Source organism: Mastigoproctus giganteus, chromosome 11 (genome assembly GCF_048544385.1).
Source record: "Mastigoproctus giganteus isolate SK-2022 chromosome 11, ASM4854438v1, whole genome shotgun sequence".
In the NCBI taxonomy this organism is placed as follows: Eukaryota; Metazoa; Arthropoda; class Arachnida; order Uropygi; family Thelyphonidae; genus Mastigoproctus; species Mastigoproctus giganteus.
Genome location: NC_143585.1, coordinates 28,775,886 through 28,797,982, shown reverse-complemented (window position 1 = coordinate 28,797,982; position 22,097 = coordinate 28,775,886). Strand labels below are relative to the sequence as shown.

General features: G+C 35.1%; 1 protein-coding gene across 3 annotated transcripts in view; it reads right to left on the bottom strand.

Moving 5' to 3' along the window:
• LOC150077842 (NPC intracellular cholesterol transporter 1-like) overlaps nucleotides 1–22,097 on the bottom strand; it is a 671,091-nt gene that overhangs the window by 482,786 nt on the left and 166,208 nt on the right. Inside the window, exon 6 of one of the 3 annotated variants that reach the window (XM_090384813.1) lies at nucleotides 18,837–18,977. The exons of 1 other annotated variant lie outside the window; for it this stretch is intronic. In XM_090384813.1, coding sequence (XP_090240939.1) covers nucleotides 18,837–18,977 — 141 coding nt within the window. The remainder of the gene's footprint in view (nucleotides 1–18,836; nucleotides 18,978–22,097) is intronic. One more of the 3 variants, XM_090384814.1, reaches the window with a different exon arrangement.

The following is a 22,097-nucleotide window of genomic DNA, read 5'->3' as shown; positions in this document are numbered from 1 at the left end:
TTGAAGATGACAACAAATCGAGTTATAACTGGAAGCCAAATGATTTTGTGATACATAAGAAAATGGAAAACAAATTACTGAGGTTAAAAGTGAAAAGGACACCCGAGGCTGACAGAATCTATCCAATTATACTAAAAGAAGCAGTAAAAGAGGCAAGCAAACCTTTTGACCATAATTATGAGAGCATCCTTGGATTCAGAGATACTCCCTACAAATGCAGATGTACAAAGTTAGTAATTGCAGAACTGTAATTTTGACTTCTGTTCCAGAGAAGAGAACAGTCAGTAATTAAAGAAGTAATACAGGATTATCTTTACAAAAATTTAATTATACGGAAACCACAGCATGGATTTGTTAAGGGGAGATCTTGTCTGACCAACCTGGTTAGCTACTACGATGCCGTAAAAAAGGAAGAGATGCAAAAATATAATTTTGACATCATATACTTAGATTTCAGCAAAGATTTTGACACTATTCCACAAGAAATATTGCTGTACAAATTAGAGCAGTGTGACAAGAGAGGTAAGTTACTGCTATGGATAAAGGGATGGTCAAGTGGTAAAAAACAGAGGATGGTTATAAATGGGAACTTTTCTGTACTTGGACCAGTTATTAGTGGAGTCCTTGTGGTTCAGTGTTCAATATTTATTAATGATACTGATGAAGGCATATCAAGCATAATGTCAAAATTTGTGGATTATACAAAGGCTGGCATGGTGATTAACAACAGGGATCAAACACACTACTGCTACAAAGACTTAGAAAAATTAGACAGATGGGCTGAGAGATGCAAGTTGAGGTTTAACACTGATTACACCAATTGGGTGGTACCACACTCAAGGTGGTGAAAGAAAATGACCTAAGGATAATTATTGTACTGTCCAACATGAAGTTTTCTGATCAGTAGAGACAGGCTGCTAGAACAATTCATGGAGTTCTATGATACATAGGAATTTTGCCAGCATGGAAGGAAAGTGTATATAGAAATGAAGATGGTTTAGCTGCATCTTGAGTACTATATACAGGCACTCCCCCAACTTAAGTAATACTAGACTTCCTTAAATTTTTGCTGGCCAATGCAAACTTTAAAAAAATCACGAAAATATATTTTGTATCCCATAGGAATAAATGGAGGTATTGTGACAACATCACAATGTGAACCCAATAACATTGTTTTTTTTTTTTTTGGCAATTCGTCCCAAGACATCTGAAGTTGAAATTTTTGCTATAGAACTAAGCTACTCATCTCTCTAAAAGGTCATTTTTATAGTGGAGCACTACACTTTCATTGTTATCATACGTTCCGTTATAAGAATCAATTTTGAACAGCTTTGTTGATTTTTTTTTTTTTAATTTTTGGAGGTCACGACCATTAAACAAAAACAATTTGCACTTTCTGGTTTATCGGGCTTTTCTGTTAGTGCATCTAATTATAAACGGGTAGAAACTCGATCTTATTGCATTTGCGATAATCCGAAAAACTAGATCATGTGGGTTTTTACGTTACTGTATTATGGTGAAATGTGTTCCTCTCACTGAAATCTTCAGCCATATAAGAAACTGAATAAATTTTCGGAATCTTCATTCCTATTTACTTATTACAATGATGAAGGGAAAGTGACCAACAGAAAGTGCAAGTGTTGGCAGTGCTAGGAAACCAAACAAAACTGATTTAGAAATGAAGGTGGAAATGATTAAGAAGTAAGAAGCAGGACAAAGTTTGTCATCTATTGTATGGGAATCGAGTCTCGCTGCTTCAACAGTGAATGCCATTTCAAAGGACAGTGCATGTATAAAAGAACATGTTAAAGGATCAATGCATTTAAGATCGACAGTGATCACAATACAGTGTTCACGTGCTATATAGAAGGTGGAAAAGCAATTAATAATATGGATGGAAAATCAGATTCAGAAGAGAGCACCTGTGAATCTAATGGCTATTAGATTCAGGGCTTAATAGGTTCAAGCATCGTCCTGGTTTCCATAATTTTAAAGTATGGAGTGAAGTTGCCAGTGCTGATCTGCAGCAGCAGAGAAATTGTGACGTGTTCGAAAAAACCCATTCTAAATTTCAACAGCCCTCAATCTCTGCAGTGGCATACTTATCAGCTGGATATGTTGATTCTGGCAATGATGCTTGAAAGGTAAAACACTGACGTTATGTCTTCCCCTCCCTTTTTTGTAATGTTATAATTTTGAAATTTTTGTAATTGCACACTTTTGTAATTTTTCCTATGCATGAGATAAAAAAAAATTGAATAAATAATTCTATTTACATGTTTGTCAATTTTTTTTTTTTTTTTTTTTGCTTCAGTAAAATTCAGCAAGCATATTGCATGTGCAACTAAAGGCACGTTGCACGTGCCTTTAGGAAAATTCTGACTTGCATAAAATTTTACTTTAATGCAGATCTCTGCGGAACGCAACCCTTACACAAGTTGCAGAATGCCTGTACAGGTCAATTGGCCCCATTTTAGGATGTGGATCTGTTGAAAGGGTCAGAGAAAATCAAACAACATTGATCAAGACACAAGATGGCACACTTAGCAAGAAAGAGGTTCAGTTCTGCAAATTTCAGCACCTGCTAGGAGACCTGATTAACGTATTTAAGGCTTCTAAATAGATTGGGTAAATGAAATGATGATGGCATCATTCTTGGAAAACACACTTAAAGGAGTGTGTTTTCCAAGAATGAACTAAAATTGGAGAAAGGATGGTTACAGGTTATGTGAAAATTTGCTTTCAGCCACACAGCAAGCAGTTATTAAAACAAACTTCCATTTGATGTTGTGGAAATAAGTAGTTTGAATAAATTTAAGGATTAGGCTAATTGCTAAAAAGAATGCACAGATAATGTGATATGTTTTTTTTTTTCTGATGCAGTACATGCTTGCTTCTTTGCACCATTTGTCATTACTATTACTAACAGCAGTAATCTGAATGTAGGCAATTCCCCACAAGTTGAGGTGGGTGTGTTTTTTTTTTTTTTTGCAAAATTGTAATGTTTTCATTCTACAGAACTCAGTTTCCCATTGGTTTACTGTTCATCATTTTCCTTGTAGGTATGCTGTTCTTGATTGAGTTTATGCTGGTTTTTGGAAATTACTGAAGACCTACAGAGACAATATATTAATTGTTACATTACAGAGAAAATAGTTAATGAAAATGTAGACATTTTCATTAATAACCATTCTACACTTAGTGTAGTAAAATTTGTCTGAATATTTTTTGATTACCCCTCATATTATAGGGTTGACAGCTTTTACAATAAAGGTACCTGGTTACCTAGTTGTGAGGGTACAATTATACAGAAAATGACCCATCTGGACAGTGACAGTTACTGAAAACAAATAGCAACATACATCCCCATATGGGGAAGTGCTGTTTATTAGACAGTTAAAGGTAAGGTACCATTTGCTTTATGATACAAGATATGATTTTATGTGGAAGCCAGACACTGCAAACTTCAATTAGATATTACAGCAACACATAGATTTGCAATATGTTAACAGAAATAAAGACACACAACAGTTCTGCTAACATTCTAATTCTTGCTTTTTTCAAAGCTTATACAAATTACTAAACTGATCTGCTCCTTGGCTATGTCAGCAAGACACAATGTGATGTGGAATGAAAAGAACATCCTCCTCTACATCTTCATATGTAATTTAAATTACACATGAAGTTTTAAATTTAATTTTTAATGGGAACACTCCTTAAGTCAACAAAAACAGACAATTTGCAGTCTAATTACAGAAAATGGGTGTAAACCCATGATCTTTTCCTCACCAACAGATCTTCAAAAAACATTAATGTTAGTGGTCCTATTGATAACTCAAATCACAACTTGGTGCTGATTACTTCTTCAATGAAGGCTGCACTCATGGTCATTCTTAATCATGTGCCATTTAAATGTTACAAGAATGCAAAATGATCTGTACAATTTCTATTCCTCTTTTCTGAAATTTATGTTACTGTTTTAAATCATCTAATCTTAATGATAGCTCAGATTGTGTCAATAAAATTGTATTCAGGAATGAATACCTTTTGATGGCATATACCCTTTAATTTTAAGGGAGGCAGCAAGTGGGAGTATTAAACCATTGAGGCTAATTATGAGAGCATCAGAGATTCCATAGGATTGGAAAATTGCTAATGAATTTCCAATACATAAGGGCAGTTCTAAGAGTGTAGTAGGAAATTACAAACAAGTCAGTCAAACTTCAATGGTAGGGAAAATCATGGAGGCAATGATCAAGGGTGGAATTCAGGATCATTTAGACAGAAATGGATTTCCGAAGGATATGCAGCATGTTTTTGTAAAGGGAAAATCATGCTTAACAAATCTGGTTAGCTATTTTATCAGGGTCACTCATGAGCTAGATTTAGGGAATAAAATTGACATTGTTTATTGAGATTTCAGCAAAGCATCTGACTTAGTCCCGCATGGGCAATTACTTTATAAGCTGGAACAGGCTGGAATCACAGGGAAAATCCTTAGATGGATAGCAGGATGGCTTCAGAGCAGGAGGCAGAGAGTTGCAATAAATGGTTATTCCTCAGACTAGGTTAATGTAAGAAGTGGGATTTCCTCAGGGATCACAGTGTTGGGGGCACTATTGTGTTTGATTTTCTTAAATGACATTGATGAAGGGATAGAGGGCATGATGTTTAAATTTGCAGATATAAAGATTGGTAGAGTAGTTAATGATCACTGAGCTTCTTCAGAGAGTGACCTAGATAGACTTCAGGGATGGTCAGAAAAGTGGCAGCTTTGCTTTAATCCAGCAAAGTGCAAGGTCATACACCTAGGGAACAGTGACCCCAAATAACTTATACACTTGGTGGAGTTGAACTAAAGTCAGTATTGGAAGAAAGGGACTTCTCTTTACGATACAGTCAGACATTAGCATTTGCAAAGGCACATGATGCAAGAAAGCAAGCTTATATGGCATCAGCCAAAAAAAAAAAAAAAAAAATCCTACTTTCACCAATCCACTTGCTCCAAATGTTTATCAAGTTCTGCCTTGAATCTATTTAAGTATCAACTTCTACAATGACAAAAGGAAGTTTGTTTCAACAATGAACCACACGCTGGCTAAAGGCAAACTTCCGAACAACTATCCTACAACCATCTTTCCATTCAAGGCTTTATACACCTCAATCAGATCACCTCACAGGTGCCTAGTCTCCAGACACTGTAATTTGCAAAACTTAAGCCTTTCTTCGTAAGAGCAACCCTTTGTTCCATTCACTAATCTTGTTGCCCTTCTCTGTACTCATTCCAACAGCTCTACATCGTTCATAAAATGAGGCCTCCAGACCTGTATACAGTACTTAAGGTGTGGCCTGACCATTACCTTATACAAGGGGATAATCAACTCCTTATCCCTGAAGATAAATTCCTGTATATCATTGACAAGACCATGAGCTACTCTTGCAGACCATCTACACTGCTCAGAAAACTTCATATCTGCCTGCACCATTACCCCAGGCCCTTTTCATTCTCTACCACTGTCAGTGTGGTACCATATAGTTGATACGTTACTCTGGGATTACTGCTTCCCATATGTAGTACTTTACATTTGTCAATGTTAAACTTCATTTGCCACCTCTCAGCCCATCTGTTCAACTTTTCTAATTTCTGTTGCAGCAGTGTACTGTCATTAGTGTCATTAACAACCCTGCCAACCTTCGTGTAGTCTGCAAACTTGGACATTAAGCCTGATATACCATCATCAATATCATTTATAAATACAGAAAACAACAATGGACCCAATACTGAACCCTGAGGGACTCCACTAATAACATTAGTCCACGAAGAGAAGTGTGTCTTACCACTCTGTCTTCTCCCACTTAACCATCCCTTTATCCATAGCAGCAATTTGCCTCCAATGCCACACTGCTCCTATTTGTGTAGCAGTCTTCCATGTGCAACAGTATCAAAGGCTTTTCTAAGACCAAAATATATGATATCAAAGTTATTCTTTGCATCCAGTTCCTTTGTGACTACATCATAGTTGTTTGTTTGTTATTTGGAGCATTAGCAACTAAGGGCATGTAGCTCCGGGGATATGCGGTGGTCATTCCCTGACCTTTCCTCATCCTCCGTATTTGGTGGTGATGGGCTCGAACCCCGGTCTAATCAAGAAGCGTGTGCTACGCACTGCTGCTCCTTCCCACCTGGCTACGGAGGCGCCCTACATCATAGTATCCAATCAAATTAGTCAGACAAGAATTCCCCTTAACAAATCCATGATGTGTCAGAGCTATAACTGAAGTCTTGTCTAGATGACCCTGCAATGATTCTTTAACCAGTGCCTCCATTAATTTCCCTGGAACAGAAGTTAAACTAACAGGTCTGTAATTACCCGAGTCTCCCTTTGATCATTCTTTGTGGATTGGGGTCACATTTGCACATCTCCAGTCCATGGGTACCTCCCCTGAGTCTAGGGAAGCTCTCATAATTATGGCTAAGAGTTTGCTTACTTCCTTTGCCACTTCCTTTAATATAACTGAATAGATCCCATCCAACCCAGGTGCCTTTCTTGTGTTTATCTTCAACAATTTCTCCTACACTTTACTCTAAGTTATTACAAGATTATCTAGCTTACTGCCAGAGTTGAATACCCCTCTGGCATTCCCCTCCCTCAATAACTCCTCACGTGTGAATGTCGATGCAAAATATTCATTTAGTTTGTTAGCTACCTGAGCTGGATCATCAACAGTTGAACCATCGTTATCAAGTGGACCAATCTGATTCATCCCCTTCCTTCTAGAGTTTACATAAGTAAAGAACTCTTTTGTATATTGGTGACCTTTTTCCAACGTTCAATTTTTTTTTCCATAGTTTTTTCCAATGAGAGCACACTATATTCCACTTTCTAGTTTGAAGAAACCTTGCACACACACAATCTTGATATGCACTGCCAATTCCTTAAATGCTAATCTCCAAGTATTCTTCACTGGGGGTGAAGAAAATGTAATTAACTTCAGTCTTTCCTCAACTTAGTCCTGTTCCTCTCAAAGAAGGGTCTACTGTTTCCATGATCATCTTCAAAAATACTTTGGTTTCTAGTCTAGATTACATTTCTCTAAGGGATTACTCCCCCCCCTACACACACAAGCATTTCACAAATATTCAGTATCAAAAACTGTGGGGGGGGGGGGGTTGATGTGAAAAAATCTTTGGCAGCACCTACTAAATTTCAGACTGTACTAAAACCAATTTGTCACAATTTTGCAATACTGAAATTGCATTTCCGACATGTCTATTTCCGGTTCGGAATTAGTCATTTCCCATTTGTGATTTCTGGTTTGAACATCTTTGACAGCACCTACTAAATTTTGGACTGTAGTAAAATCAATTTGTCATGATTTTTCGGCGGCACGGAAATTATGTCATTTGACACCATTTACGCTTTGTCGATTTGATTGACAAATTGTGACACATTTCTGTGTTGCATAACAGTGAATTCCAAGAGGACAATCAGAGGTGCCAATGACATCTTTGATGCCATTTCCAGTTTGTTGATTTGATTGACAAACCGGAAATGACAATTTTATGACACTTTTGTTGATTTGAAGTACCAATCATGCGAAGGCATGGATGGTGCTTCAAATCGACACATTTGTCATTTATCAGGAAATATTTTCTTGTAACATGCGAGTATGTTTGTGAGTTTGAAGTTTGATGCTCCCAAAGCCTCACTAGCGGAGAAAGATGCTAACATGCCGATCGCTGCAATGGCATCTTCTCTGTTCGCGCCCAAATTATCTTTGGGAGTGTTATTTAGCCACAGAAAAATGTGCACGTATGGACTACTGTGATATACTTCTACGTTCATGCTCACTATTTCGGACTGAAGTATGACACCAATGTCACTAACGTAGATTCAGTAGACTAAGTAGCAGGCATGAATGTCATCATTCACTAGCATCACCTTCTGCATGAAGTCCATGTTGCTTGCATCATCTGCACTAATGATGCACCCCTTATTTTGTAACTTGTACAATAGCTGAAGCAAGCACGGCGAACTGATTTCTTTGGTTCTCAGAGTCAAGAACACTGTATGTTTACCGAGCTGTCTAATCATAGCAAACAGATCGCACTTACATTTAACCCAACAGTAGGCAGAGTTTGGAATTGTCCTTAGGAAGGCCAAATTGTTTTCGATACAGCTAGTAACGTATTCTTTGGATTGAACTTGCTTGCAGGTCAGTTTTGCATCTTTACCTATGTATTTTAAAGCCACCGTCAAAGTCTCTCATTTTCAATCTCATTGCTAGGTAAAGGAGATGATATGGGGTAGTACCACATTGGTCAGATCGCAAGCGAGCTCATTGCCATCAACAATGGAGCCACATATAAATTCTCTAAACAATCTGTATTGGCCAAGAAAAATGCTAGGAAAAGACAGTTCTTCTGCGTGCTCATCAAACAAAGATCTGTGGTAGGTTAGTTTCTCCTGGAGCAATTCGAAGATATTTATCTTCACTCTACAATGTTTGCTATTGGGCAATGAAACTTTCCTTGATCAGAACAACTTCACTTATGTTATCTTTAGCCAAATTAATTTCCATGTGACTGTCATTCAAAGAATGACTGATTTGTCATGATTTGATACAATCGACCAAATATGACCAAACGTGCTGACCAAATATTGAAGACACTTTAACAACTCGATTTCTTACTAGCCTAATCAAATAGCTGGACTTGTGTATTTTCTTACGTTTTATATGCATGTTTATACAATGACCATTGTCAATCTCCCTTGGCAAGTGATGGACCATCACATTGACTAAACAGGCATATTGATAGTTTGGTCTAGAATGCCAACTGTCCATATGCATGTCTCAGACACCTTATTTGCATGAATGGCAAGCAAGGAGGAATAAGCCTCTGTCACTAAATCCAACTTCATTAAATACAATGGAATTTCTAGGTAGACAAACCCGTTCAACTTAGATAGATAGCACCGGAATAGTGTTGTTCTTAAGTGATCCTCGTGGCTATTACACACAAGGATCCCATCGACATCAATATCGGGAAATGCAGTGCGTATCGATGGTGCATTTTTAGCAGCTGGTTTCTTCGTGTCATCTTCAAACCATAGACTATCGCAAATTTAGCACACAGAACAGAAATCATCATTTTTCATAAATATCCTTTCAAACTCTTGATGCATGTTCTTATGTGAACAGTAGTCGGTTCAGCAGCACTGCTGGTTGAAGGCACTGCTAAATCCAATGCTTGATTTTCTGTCTGTCTTTTACACAATCTCTATAGTATTTGTCGTTCTCCCACACTCATTGCTACCTCCATCTTTATTTTGTTAGGTTGGTTTGCTCGATACTCTCGACAACGCCCTGCATATGACTTCGGCATCATTGAGCATAAAGGATATAGCAGTGTGGCATTGTTCCTTTCACTGCGGCACCTCCATAGCCAGGTGGGAAGGAGCAGCAGTGCGTAGCACACACTTCTTGATTAGACCGGGGTTCGAGCCCATCACCACCAAATATGGAGGATGCGGAAAGGTCAGGGAATGACCACCGCATATCCCGGAGCAATGTGGCCTTAGTTGCTAATGCTCCTAAAAACCAAGTAACAAACCTTTCACTGCTCAGAAAATTGTTAATGTGAAAACATCTACGCGGCATCTAACAATAGAATGTAATGAAAATGCGGATTGCAACAATACAAATACAATACAAGTACTTGTATTGTTGCAATCATACCATTCAACAAATGGCTACAATCAAATGGGTGATTACGCTAATGGCTTGGATTTCGCTAACCTTTTACAAACGTTGATTTGGTAGAGTAAGTAGCATGCGTGTGCATAAAACATTACATCATTCATACTAAATATTTTGGACTGAAGTATGACGTTAATGTCACTAACGTAGATTCGGTAGACTAAATAGTGGGCGTGAGCATAACACTTTACATTTCTTCATAACTTTAGGTCTAGCTTTATTTGATTTTAAGAACAGTTCCGATTTTTGTCAAAGATGTTTTCACATAAAACATCTTTCATGTTTTATGTGAAACATGAAACATAGCAACAAAGTTTTTTTTTCACTGTCAAACAGCCACTGACCTTGAACATATCAAGTCTGTCCCCACTATGGAATATTAATAGTGTTCATATATATCAGGTGATTCTTCCCCCAGTACATATATATCAGGTGATCTTTCCTCCCTCAGGCTCCTAGATATTGTTTCTACATCTTGGGTGGTCCTTCCCTCTTAACATCTTTCACACTCCAGGACTACCTAGAATAATCACAGAGGGTGCATAGCCAATTTGTTAACAAGGACACTTAGGAAAAATGAAGTAAAGGGCTATTCCCAGTTTAAAAAAAAAAAGTTTACTGTTTTTACTGGAGCCATCCCTTTTGTAACTTTTTTCTATCGCTACTTGGTCTTTTTTTTTTTTTTTTTTTTTTTTTAACTAGTGTTTGTTTCTGAGTATTATTATTCAGCTTGTACACAAAAAAGCTGCAACTGCTGTTCAACAAATCATTTATGCCAAGAATGAAAGAATACACAAAGCAATGTTTTTCCATTCTTAGCATAGTAAGAAACTAATAAACTGTCCTTACATCTTCTGAGAAACATAGTAACTGGGTACGGATCTCTGAAGACATAGCAACAGAAAGCATGCATACCTAGGTGTGCAGAAACATAACACATCCCATGGGAAATGAACATGGTCTGGTTTGAACAATAGTCCAAAGTCATATTTATATAGCATAGAATTTAAACACTTGACAATAAAGCTAAGAAAGAGGCACAACATCTGCTGTGCAGAACTTTTATACATTTTCATGTGAAAAGCCTGTCCAATAAGATCATTTTAATGTTAGGCTTGAATTGCATCCAGCTAGCAAGAATTAAAGCTGGGAAACAAAAACAGAAGTGCTATATTTTTAATATTTCTGTAAGTTAGCATAGAATTGAAATATAATTTACCCATAGATTTTTTTCAATTTACCTGCATAATTCCACACATTCTATATACCAGTGTATTCAGTTGCTTTGATTTGAACAAATATTAAGATATTAAAACTAAAACAATGCAAACTGGAATATCCACATTATTTCAAAGTTATACAAGTAGAAATCTGACACCTCAATAACTATAATTTTTTTGGCAACACACATTACTTTCTCTTTTTGTATGCTAAAACCTTAGTATCAGCTATATTATGGAAGGAAGCCCTAGGCTGCATGCCAAAAAATAAGAGACAACCTATTCAACACCCTCCAAAATTAAGTGTCTATCCAGCTGAAATCTGAATTTCCCCATGTCAGCCTTAACGATCCATGAAGTTATTCAAGTAATTAACTCTAAGCAAGTTATTAATTACTGGAATAAGTAATCATTAAATATTTCTGTAATGCAGTATCACCAGCTGGTGAGACCATAAAAGTTCTCAAAATTATTTGGTATAAAAGGAGCAATCAAAGATCAGGAATTGACTTTGTACCTTGAAACTATGGATCAGAGCAAGTTATGACTTAACATGCATGAAGACTTATCTACAAATAGTAATGTATGACTTACTCATTTATCTGAAATCGATCTGAATAAGCCCTAGGCTATTGTAATTAGCACATGCTGAAAATGTTTTTGTGTTTTGTCACATTTTAAAATTAGCAGTTTTACTGAGCAATTAACTTTCAAATGCAACATAAACTCATGAAGTGTTAAAAACAGTTTTCAGAGTAGATGCTGTGTGTCCTTTGATGACTTTACACTGGTTCACAATGTTTAAAGAATATCACTGTCCATTAAAGACGATCCTCGCTCTGGCTGCCATTCAACTTCACAAACCAATGCGTTGAACTGCATGTGTTTGATAACTGATTTGCGATTGAAGTTTATCCATTTACAAAGTCACTAGTGAAATTAGTATTCTTGTGGGATATGTTAATAAATTTTTGCAGAAACTGAGAATCCAATGTGTTTTAGCCAAGTTTGTTCCTCCCACAGAATGAGGAGTTCTCTTAAGTGAGGATCTTTACCAATATGCTGATTACTCACACTTTGTAATTACTGGTGACAAATCACAGCTATGACCCCCCCCCCCCCAAAAACAAAAGGCTTAATACTTTCAGTGAAGATAAACCTCTCGAAGGCCCAAGTAAGCAAGACAATATTAATTAAATGCAAAGGTAATGGTTATCATATATTTTGACTCAGAGTCGCTGTTCCTTATGAATTTTCCCCCACATGGTCAAACAGTGAATCAGGAATACTACAAAAGATGTCTATGGCAACTGCACAATACTTCAGAGAAAACAGCCAGAAAAGATTTTGGGGATTGATGCCCTTGCACACTATGCACTTTTCATTCAAGAATTTTTGGTGCACTCCATCAGATTTGCAATGACCGAGAAAATAGTCAGAATGCAACACAGGAACTATTAGCAATTTCAAAACAAAGCTTATCAGGAATGCTTCTGAAGTTGCAGAAGCTCTGAAATCTGTGTATACAGTATGAAGGAGACAACTTCAAGGGAGAGCCATCTGAATAGTTGGCAAGTTCATTTTGAAGATATTCGTTCATTCCCCAAACCTTTTGATCACACCAGTGGGTACCAAGCAAAACAAGAAACCATATATGTAAAAAAAAATTTATATATATATGGGTACCTAGTAAAACTACTTTTAATTAAATGCTAAAAAAGTAAATGTACTGTAATAAGATAACTAATATACTCACTATGTGTGCAAGCATACACCTACACTACTTTATATAGTCTTAAATGGCACTTTGTATTGTGATATAATATACCAACACCACATAGTAACACTTAACGTATTGCTTGGCACAAAATAGGATAAAAATATGCAGACTGAAATATTAAAATTCACAACAATCAAAGTGAGTTTCCTTCTATCTTACATTCAAGTTACTCAACAGAAAGTGAAATTATTTCAATTCATATATTAAAATTTCTTTGCATTTATCTAATCATACATTTTCTTTCCAATAATCCACAGTATCATACTGGAAGGGAAAAGAAAGTCCAAGTTAGTAGGTTATGAGTAAAATGATAAAGTTATTAAAACTCAAAAGCAATAATCAAAAACAGATAAAGAGGCATACAATAGAATAGATAGACATGCAAGGAATGTGCAAAAATTGCAGTTACATGCTTCAAGAAGATATCACTGAATTTTTTTTCTTTTTTTTTTTTTAAATTAAATCTAAATCTAAATGGAAAGCACGGTTTTAATTTTTATAGATAACAATACTTATCATATACAATTTATAGCTGATTACTGACAAAATCCCCCCCCCCAAAATTAGGAGAAAGGAGGGGAAGTAACCCTTGGTTATGCGACCTTTAAATCCTTCAGATATTTTTTAACTGGCTCCCATTTCAATACCAACAGAATTTGCATAATCAATCTTTGTCTTTAACCTCCAGCATGCATAACACATTTACACTGAATTTTTTTTTTTTTTTTAAATTGGTAAGAAATATTTTAGTGTCATTCTCACTTTTAACATAATTATAAAAAAAAAAAAAAAAAAAACACTATGAGAATAACATTTTTAGGCTAAGGTAAAGAAAGCCTGCATGAGAAGCATGAAAAAGTTCGATGAACTTTAATGGTAAAAGTACTTTGCCGTAACAGTATTTGTATTGTTGCTTGCTCGGTAAAGAGATGGTGGGTGTTATCGGTCTGGAGTAGAAGTTGAATCCCATGGGATCTTGAAATCCTCCTGAGGTGTGGGGGGGGTAACCTGACCTTTTTTATTTAGTATCACTAATTGAATCACGAACAGAATCATATTGGAAATTCTGGCATCATAAAAAATGTTCGTAACGTAGTTTCACCGGTAAACTTTTTTGAAAATTGCTGTGCTTCTTGCGTGGGCTTCCTTTGCCTTTTTTTTTCCTTAATAAACAATTTATCCACTAATCCACTACTGATTGTAAAGAAAAAAGGTCAGGTTACCTCCCCCACTTCGGGAAGGTTTCAATCTCCCATGGGATTCAATTTCTACTCCTGACCGATAACACCCACCATCTGTTTACCGAGCAAGCAACAATACAAATGCCTTTACGGCAAAGTACTTTTACTGGTAAATTTCATCGAAATTTTGCATGCTTCTCGTGCAGGCTTTCTTTACCTTCGCCCATTTTTATTGCAAACATTAATTTAAATAAATTTAAAACAGAAGTGTATGCTTGTGTATTATGGTTCTGATTAAACCCTCTGAGAAAAAGACTTGCCCAACTGTGCAAATATACTGTTCATGCAATTCCAAAAGCTCACTAATATTCATTGTTACACTTTATAAATCTCACTTAAAACAGTGGCAAAATTACCATAACACCAGGCCGGCCACAATGAGCAAACCCAAGTAGTCATGGGACCTGACAGCTGATTTGGTATGGTTGTTAAAGATCGTGGGGGACAGTAGAATTTTAGATTCATCATTGCTTAACAATGCTTTGTACGAGTGCTTTATATTAAAAATTTCTGATCATTATTAAATATACAAAGAAATATTTGGTATTTTTATGATTTCTCATGTAGTTTAAATTGCCATATTTTGCAGTTCTTATTGTTAATTGCTTTAAATTATTGGGTTGCATTGATACACTAGTGACCAAAATTTAAGGTAAAACTATAAAACTGAAATAAAGAAAAGATACTTTATGAATTTAATCATATCTTTTGTGGAAGAGTTTTTATAAGACTCAATCATATTGAGTATGAGAAGACATATGACTATTTTCACAATAGCATAATATACAATCATGAATACCAAAACTCAAGGGACAACTTTGAATAATTAAAGCATTTTGCCAAATAACTCTAACTCTCATGCTATTTACAAGACTGAATGAAGCCTTTTGTTAATAAATACACATTCCTCTACAAAAATGTGATCTTGGCACACAGAGGACTCAGAAAAAGATTGATATGCCATAGTTTATCTCTAACACATACCATCAGTTTCTGGTCTAAACCTCTGGCCTGCCAGAGGTTTAGACCAGAAACTGATGGTATGTGTTAGAGATAAACTATGGCATATCAATCCAATGTGGAAGGATATTATCATCCGTGATAATAAATTAGGGACCTGTGGCACCTCTGAAAACTCTGGCCTCACAAGCAGATCAAGGATCTCATCCTGGAAACTGAGGTGGGTACCTTGACTGTACAAGACTGAAGGTAGGTTATTTTGTAAAGCAGGTACTGCATTCAGTGTGCATTATGAACTGAACAAGGTTATTTTATGAATTCACATTTAATTCTATACTTTGAGTTTGAACTGAACCTTCAGGAATTCAGGTATTTAAGTTAAAATGACAAAAAAAGCCATCTATCATCACATGCAATGAGTAGTCAGAAAACTAGCCACCCAACTTCATAAAACTGAAAGTAGACTTAAGACAAAAGCTTGTTTTGAAGATCTGTATGCCATGCAGCAGACATAAGGAATGTAAAATTTGAACATGGTGAGTGCCCTCTGTATGGAAAGGAGAGGATGGGAGAAGAATTATGTTCTTCATTAAGAAGTATACAGAATCTAAGGCAGTACACCCAGCTGATATAGATAGCCAGTGCAATGTAAAGTCGTTTTCTGTGACACAAACAGTGGAAAAACAAATGGCAGCAGTATGTTATAAGCTAAATGACTGATAAATATAATGAATAACTATGGAGAGAGTGAGCCAGAAATTCAAATGTCTTATGATGGGGGATTTTTACTTTCCAGATACTAACTGAAATTTGTGGATTGATCACTCACACAGTAGTAGAACTTCTCTAAAAATTTACTGGATAACTGTTTTCTATAACAACATCATGATAGAAACACAACAAGAGAAAGCAATATTCTTGATCTGATTATCAAGAGTCTCTTTAGGCATAAGAATCTCCAGACAAAGGAACCACAAGGCAACAGCAATCATTATACATTATGTGGAATATACTTTAAAGATAAGTATTGTCAAGGATAAAGGAATGAGGTTTTGCTTCATGAAGGTGACCACAATGGTCTTGGTTTAAATTCTTTTCAGTTTAGGTTGAAGCTACTAAAATTTTTATACCAACTAAGAGTTATTCAAGATTTAGACATGAATGGAGGTCAGATGAACTGATCAGAACTAATGGCAGAGAATAAATATGCATGGAATGATTATAAATTAAAGAACATGGAAACTTAAAGGTACAAACTAGTCTGCAATCAAATCAGTGAGGAGGATTAAGAAAGCTGAGGCAGATTGTGAGAAGTATGAATAAGAATTCAAAGAAAAGTAGGAAGGAATTATAACAGTGTCAACACTAGAAGGAAAGACATGAACCACATTGGCTCATTAGATATGACTACCTTAACTATTGATAATCTTGTTCAAGTTGCTGACAAACTGAATGAACAATGTGCACAATGTTTATTGTGCACTACATTTATGCATACCAAAAAGTATACCAAGTATAACTGGGAGCTAAATGATTTTCTGATAACTGAGAAGAAAGTGGAAGAGAAATTTTTGAAGCTAAACATAAGACACCTTAAGCTAATGGACTCTATCCAATTATATTAGAAGTAGCAGCAGAGATAAGTAAAAATTTTAGCCCTAATTATGAGAGCATCCTTGGATTCAGGGAATGCCACTACAAACTGAGATGTAAAAATATCTCTTATTCACAAAAGGGATTAAAGTGTGGAATGAAAATAACAGACCTGTAAGCTTGACTTGTTCTTGAATGTAATCAGGGTAAAAGAAGTATTGCAAGATTATCTTTACATGAATGCAGCAGTTATATGAAAATCATAGCATGGATTTTTTAAGGGGAAATCTTGTCTAACCAATCTGATTAACTACTGCAATGGTATGTAAAAAGGAACTGGATGCAAGCAATCATTTGTCATCATATATTTATATTTCAGTAAATATTCTGACACTATTCCACATGAAAGCCTGCCATATAAATTGGAGCATTAGTTGCAAGTTACTGCTACAGATAAAGAAGTGGTTGACAGAATGGTCCCCCAGAGGTCAGTGCTGGGCCCAATTTTGTTTTCAAGAGTTATCAATGATAAAGGCACAATTAGGAAAAATGAGATGGGTGGTGGTGGCAGCACCAAATAATTCAGATTCTTTCAGAAAAGAAACGATAGAACTTGGCAGACTACAGATGGAAGTAGACATCACTGGGATTATAACCAAGGCCACATATTTATGAAATTAATTAGTAAGCTTTTGGGCAGTTTTTTTTTTTTCTCCACAGATAATTGACTACCGGGTTTAACATAATGTGGCCTCAGCAAAGTGTCAGTTCAAATGGATTTATCATTTATTCTCTCTGCACAAGTGTGTATTCATGGGCCACATCACTGCACAGAATGAAAGATTCAGGATTACCACTAGTAAAGGGAATCTAGTATTAGCCTGAGGGGGGGGGGAGTTTCTGAAGTAGTCTAAAACAATGAAAAGCAGATGTGTGAAAAAAGAAGTAAATTAAACGATTGAACATCATAAAGTTTGAAAAAGGACAGCATAAGGTATGAGTGTTTAGAAGTCCTTGGTCTCTTTGGTATACCACAAGAAAACAAAAAAAAAAAAAAAAAAAAATATCCCTACAGCAATATACTAAAATATTTCTACCAATTATTAGGGAAAACATGTTGAGAAAAAACCCCTTACTTTTAATTCCAACCAAACAGCAAACCTAAGTTTTGAGCAACTGGAAGCTTTAGTTTACAGTATTTATATTATTTTTAAATCTGCATCAGTTGTAACAATCTTAGCATAACCCTAAAATCATAACTTTTACTAAAATTTGATACCTTTCAGGTATTGAAGTATCCTATCTGTATTTTCGATAAAAAAATAGTCATTAAAAAAAAAAAAAAAAAAAAACACGTGGTTGCAGGGGGGGGGGGGATTTTCTAAACACAGAGGATGAAAGGAAAAGTAATTATATAAATTGGTTTATAAAAAAAAATTTTTTTTAGAATAAAATGTAATGTAAGCATTAAATTCTCCAGAGGTAACTGAAAAAAAATTCATATACTATTATCACATAAAAATGCAATATAAATTGTGCTTCTTGTGAAAAAAAAAAAAAAAAATAGCTTAATTTATAGGATTTCTGAAACATTTTACTATTAACCAAGCATTTGTATGTGATAAAATTAACTGCCTTAATTTATTTCCATATGGCAATAAAGTGGTTCTTACCAACCAATAAATTGAATTTGCTCACATTACTAATTAGCCATCAAGAAATAACTACCAATTGATATAATATGACACTACAATTATTACCTTTCTTAATAGTATCATTCTTTGCAACTTCTGCCAGTCCCTTAGTCATGCACACTACTCCTTGATTATCAGGATGTCCAGGCAAGAAAAGGGAGTTACATAAGAGGTAATCACATAAGGGAGATTACATATTGACCACCAATGATGTCATCTCCCTTTCTTTCCTGGACTTTCTGACCATTGAGAGGTCCTTTGGTCTGTGACCAAAGGACTGGCAGAAATTCTGGGATGTAATACTAACAAAGGTAATAATTGTTGTATAACAGTGAATCAATTGGTAGTTATCTATTAACGGAGATAACTTATAAAGGAAAATTCTCTTAAAGTCATAGTTAGCATTATATACACATTCAAAACCACCCCACAGTAACCTTGAAAAACAGAAGGCATCAACCTTCATTTTAATGAAATTACAATTTTTTTTTTAAAAAGAAAAAAAAAAAAAAAAAACAGTGATTTTTTTTAAGAGCAGTTTGGGTTAGAAAACAGATGCAGCGGAGTAGTTGTTAGACAGACATACTTGAACGCTTAGACCGTAAAGGTTCCACCTCCTCCAAAGAACCAAGGTCAACCCCAGTAGCAGAAAGAGAGCATTGCTGCATTTGAATCAAGGGACGGTGTGAAGACCCTTTTCTTTCCATTATGTCATTATTATCACCTGCTAAAGGCAAAGCATTTAGTATTATTTCATGCTTAATCAATGTGTTAATAAAGATATGTATAGGGTGTTTAAAAAGACCTTACTCATAGGAAAATTGAAGCAATTATTTGGAATAATGAAAAGTTATTCCAAACATCCAATTATGCTTCCAAAAAAAAAAAAAAAAAAAACTCATTTCCACATGACACAATTTGAACATGTGATACCATAATACAATTTCCCTATGAGAAAGACTTCTGAAATGACCTGTATAAAAACATAACATGTTTATTATCAAAAACCAAGAACAAAAGATTAACACATTCTTAACTGAGGATGGCTCTTAGCATCTTCCAACCATTTTATTTAGTACATTTTAAATATAAAATATTTATGCCTATCTACGAGTTTAACAAAAAACCCATAAAACAAAATTTAATTATTAAGTTGAAAAGTTCAAAATTTCAATCCATTTTAAATACATAAAAACAGGCCTTTATGCAAAAAAAAAAAAAAAGTTAACTATACTGGAAGGAAACAATTACATTTCTTTTGTTAACCAAAGGTTTCAGTTCTCTTTAGCTCCTTTATCAGTAATGAATAACAAAAACATTAAATAAATTAATAAGCACTTACATCTTTCTGCCATAAAAAAAAATAATAATAATAAAAAAATGAAAGTAAAAGGAGGGGGAACAGGCCACAACAAATGTAACAAAAAAAAAAAAAAAATCAAGATGAACTTAGTCACAACAAACTTTAACTGGAAAATATAATAGAGTACCACATCATTTTATATTTACTCTCTACATAATATGTAGATGTGTTTCCTCATCTTAGTTTTTAATGTGCAAAGTGTCTGCACATCTAATATCCACAGGGAAGAAGGAAACTAAAAGCTCCTTGAGAAGTTTGTTGCCCGTGAAGTATACCTTTACATTGTATCTTTTAGTTATCCTGCCAATCATATCACCTATCCACAATAGGCAACATTATGAAATTAGACTGGTCTAAGGAGACAGGGTCATGAGAAGAAATGTTTCCCCATGATACCATTGCCTCAGACTGACCTCATTTTATGTTGCAATACCATGCCAGAATAATAGGCGATACTATCTTTTAGCTATCCATCAACAAGACAATATCAAATTAACTTCACAGATAACAAAAATATCAAGCAGCTTCTGCAGTCATCCACCCACCCCCAACACAAAAAAAAAAACAAAAGATCTTTAATAGCAACTAACTGTGGGATGTTGGGCAGACTCTTCAAAATTAAAAATAAGGATGAGGGAACACGTGTTATCCACACAAAGTAATATGCCACACTATGCAATCATGCAGGACCACTGCTAAAATACCCCCAACAGTTTTAAGTGCAGGCATACTACAGTTAGCACTAACCCTTTTAGTGCTGTTTCATTATAGCACTCTTTCAACTTGGGAAATTCAATTTTGACTAGAAATTAAAAGGAATGACAAAAATTTATACACTATGCAATGTAATGACAATACTATATTTTTATTCACTATTTAAATTTTCTTTATTCATAAAAAAGTATATATATATATATATATATATATACACACACATACATACATACATATACATATACACACACACACACACACACACAGACACACACACACACACACAAAGTATGTTACAGTAAATTCTCATTAATACAAACTCAATGTATACAAAGTATGAAGGATAGGCTTTTCTATGTAAATAGATTCATTTATTACAAAATTTGGTTAATATGTATTAACAATTTCATTTTCACCCTGTGAGAAATAAATATTGTTATTTTGTATGTTTAATACAAATCTTGGCACAGTTGTCCAATTATTGCCCCTACTATTGCCTCTGGCCACCTAGTTCCCTGCTTCCCAAAGGATGGCACTGATTTGTTAGAATTTACTTTTGTGTAAACAAAACCAGTTTATGATAGCTACAATGTAAGCTCACTCTGAAAACCATCATTGTGAAGAATGAGCAATTAAATAAAAACAAAAGAATAAAAACAGTTTTTTTAAGTTTACATATACTCCCCTCGCACTTCAGGATTAAGGTTAGCTGCAATTGTTATGCCAATTCAAAGAATCTTTTGCTACAGTACAGTATAATCTATTTTTTGTGCCATTTTATTTGAGCTGATGTATTTTTTGAAAACTGTGTTTAAATTAGTTTAAAGTTTGCTTATACAAATCATCTATCAACAAAACAAACTGACAGAATTAATTAAGCCTGGAAATTGAACTGAAAATTTTACAAGAGGCTGATAGGATGGAAAAAAGCAAAAAGAACATTGCAAAGGAATACAACATCCATTTACCTACTTTATCTACAATACCAAAAGACTGGGGGAAAAAAAAAAAAAAAACTTCTGTGACACTGGAGCAGCGATAAAAAACAGGATATGAATCCGTGGTGGAAAACAAGAGGAGCTTGAAACAAAACTTTGAATGGTACCAACAAATAAATGCATCTAATTTGCCAATATCAGGTCCAATTTTGCAAGAAAGCCAAATTATCTAGCTCAGTAGCATGGAATTAGTGATTTTAAATGCAGCAGTGGCTGGCTCCAAAGATTAAAGACAGGAATAACTTAGTTTCCTGAAATGTTTGCGGCAAGTCTGGATTAGTCAAAACAGAAAAGGCCACAGACTGGTTGTATTCTGTTGGGTCCATTCTTGTAAAATATGAGGTAAAGGATATTTTTAACCTTGATGAGACAGATTTATTTTATGATTTGCTGCCAAATCAAAACATTTACTGTTAGAGAAACGTCTTGCCATGTGGAAAAATAAGTAAACAAAGACTCTCTGTTCTGTTATGCTGCAATTCAGATGGCAGTACAAAACTAAACACTTGTGGTTGGTAAGTTTTCCAAGCGAAGATGTTTTAAAGAAGTTAATTTCGCTGTGATTATGGGCACCAATAGGAGTGATTGGCTTAGTCAATTTTTCAGTCTTGGTTATCAAAAGTGGACAGAAGAATGGCTTCAGAAAAAGGGAACATTTTGATGATTCTAGATCTTTGTATAGAACATTCTGCCAAGACACTTAAGTTTACAAATATACAGCTGTTGTTTTTACCTCCAAATACCACCAGTTTTATGTAACCACTGGATGAAG